Below are 2135 nucleotides of genomic sequence, written 5' to 3' on the forward strand. Positions count from 1 at the left end.
ATTATACATAGTTTTCATTAAAGTAATGGAAAATTGGGGTGAAATAACTACTATACTTCCTACATATTTGGTATCTATATAATATATATATTATACATACATGATGGATTAAAAATGATATTACTCAGGACAGGAATACTAATTTGAACACAGTGATATTTTCAGTTTAGAGCTAACTTGGACTAAAATAATTTCATGATTTATCAACTCCAATATGGAAGTAAAGTTACAAATATACTATATAAATCTTAAAGGAAATTAATTCAACAAGATTGAGTTGGTAATAATGAATCATGGAATAAATATCAGAAAAAAAATGTTATTAAGAAAAACCAACTATGGCAGTTTCATTGTTTGAAATAAATATCAGAAAAAAAATGTTATTAAGAAAAACCAACTATGGCAGTTTCATTGTTTGAAATTTTTGCAATCATTAATGGTATCTCACTCCCGTATCTCATTCATTGTTTGGAATTCTCGAATACGATATATTTACATATATTATTATGACCCCCTTCCTGGTCGTTTTTGACATACCAGAGAGTTTTCTCCAGGTAACCAGGGTGGGGGAGGTAGGGGTCAAGTCAACTTCAATCCAATAGGCCCGATTCGAACCGGCGCTGTAGCCGTATATGTATGTATAAAACTTTCAAGAATTAATGCTGTTTACATCACACGGTGACACATTAAATTCTTTGACAGTCTCCTAGCTTCCTTCAATCTAGTATTCCAGTCTATCACTCCATCCCCCCTTCCTGCGAGGTGGCAGGTCAGGAAAGGTTCCAAAAACTCTATTAACATCACCTCATAACTCCATTTTCTGATGCACTCCCACCTCCCTCCCCCAAACTTCTTTTCGACTTCTGACTGTTTTTCTTATTATTTCACCATTATCTATCGTCTTTATTAATTAATGTTTTTATTTTATCTTATATGCGATACAACACGAGGAGGCCCCTCACCTCTCGGACTTAAAAATAGCACCTTTTTTAGAATGGATATCTCATGTATACAAATAAACATAACAGGTAACCTTAAAATACCAAAGGTAGTAAAAGGTAAGATCCAACACGAATTACTTTTTCTTTTCACAGTAATGCACTTATTAATTCACTTTTTATTTCTGTTTTTAGAGGGATTGGAAAAAAAATGGCTTTTAACATTGCCTATAACATAGTTTAGCCTACAATGCCTAGGAAGCGAGTGAATAAGGAAAACTCGCAAAAAGTGCTTTTTTTTACGGTTTTTTTTTTCCAAGAATAGAGTGTAGACATACATCATATCTGTAAATCATTTTCGCACCACCTTTTATAAGCCAATGTACTATCGTTTCTTTATGTCAGTGATAGATTCTTGTTCGAGCATAACTGAATTCCTAATAATTTAAAGAGGAGCCCAAGAACTCCGTGGAATTAGATAGTTATAAGTTAAAAAAAATCGCAATTTCAGAACTGTTCATTTTAACGAATTTTTACTTTAATAGGTCGAAAGTCGTGTTTAGGATAATTCATACCTTCTTCTGTGTCTCTCTTCTGTCCATTGCCTATATCTTTTTTTGACACGAGTGGTGAACGAAGTAGGTTGTATGGAGGTTTTGTTCCTAGAGGAGCGGAACAGCTGCCTGAATGGAACACGCCTGGTGACATGTTTGTTTACTGTATTCCTCACCTGGTATTCGTGTAGACTGAAAGGATTTAAATTTGAATAGCTTTTCGATCCATATTTTAATAAATAAATTCATAACATGTTAATTAAAATGTATATATTAAAACTGGCAATTCGAAAGCAATATTATATATACAGTAAAATAGGTTGTACATATACTTATTGGAACATTCCAATAAACCTTGAGACCAGTCAATGTTTCGCCTATTCAGGCATTATAAGTCTATTAAATGTAATAGACTAGTAATAGGCTATAAAAGCCTAATAAACATATTTATTTAGGTCAGTAATAGAACTGACAACTTCAAAAGCTTAAAAAATTCTTGTGATTCATCACTATGAATTAGTTCACCATTTCTAGAAAGGGGCACTGACAGTGGTGTATGTAAGTTAGAAAAAGATCAAAACACTTTACACCAGCAACATCTCACTGCGGGAGGATTTTACAATTTCCCTGCTTATGGGTGTTC

At 33.1% G+C, this 2135-nt stretch overlaps 1 protein-coding gene across 4 annotated transcripts in view; it reads right to left on the minus strand.

The window, feature by feature from the left end:
• LOC106683973 (lysophosphatidylserine lipase ABHD12) overlaps positions 1-2135 on the minus strand; it is an 83524-nt gene that overhangs the window by 38513 nt on the left and 42876 nt on the right. For 2 of the 4 annotated variants that reach the window (XM_014425755.3, XM_014425754.3), the window contains one exon: positions 1514-1684. The exons of the other annotated variants lie outside the window; for them this stretch is intronic. In XM_014425755.3, coding sequence (XP_014281241.1) covers positions 1514-1684 — 171 coding nt within the window. The remainder of the gene's footprint in view (positions 1-1513; positions 1685-2135) is intronic. 4 annotated transcript variants of the gene reach the window in all.

The sequence above is a fragment of the Halyomorpha halys genome, unplaced genomic scaffold, assembly GCF_000696795.3.
Source record: "Halyomorpha halys isolate HHAL.00 unplaced genomic scaffold, Hhal_1.1 Scaffold532.1, whole genome shotgun sequence".
Classification (NCBI taxonomy): domain Eukaryota; kingdom Metazoa; phylum Arthropoda; class Insecta; order Hemiptera; family Pentatomidae; genus Halyomorpha; species Halyomorpha halys.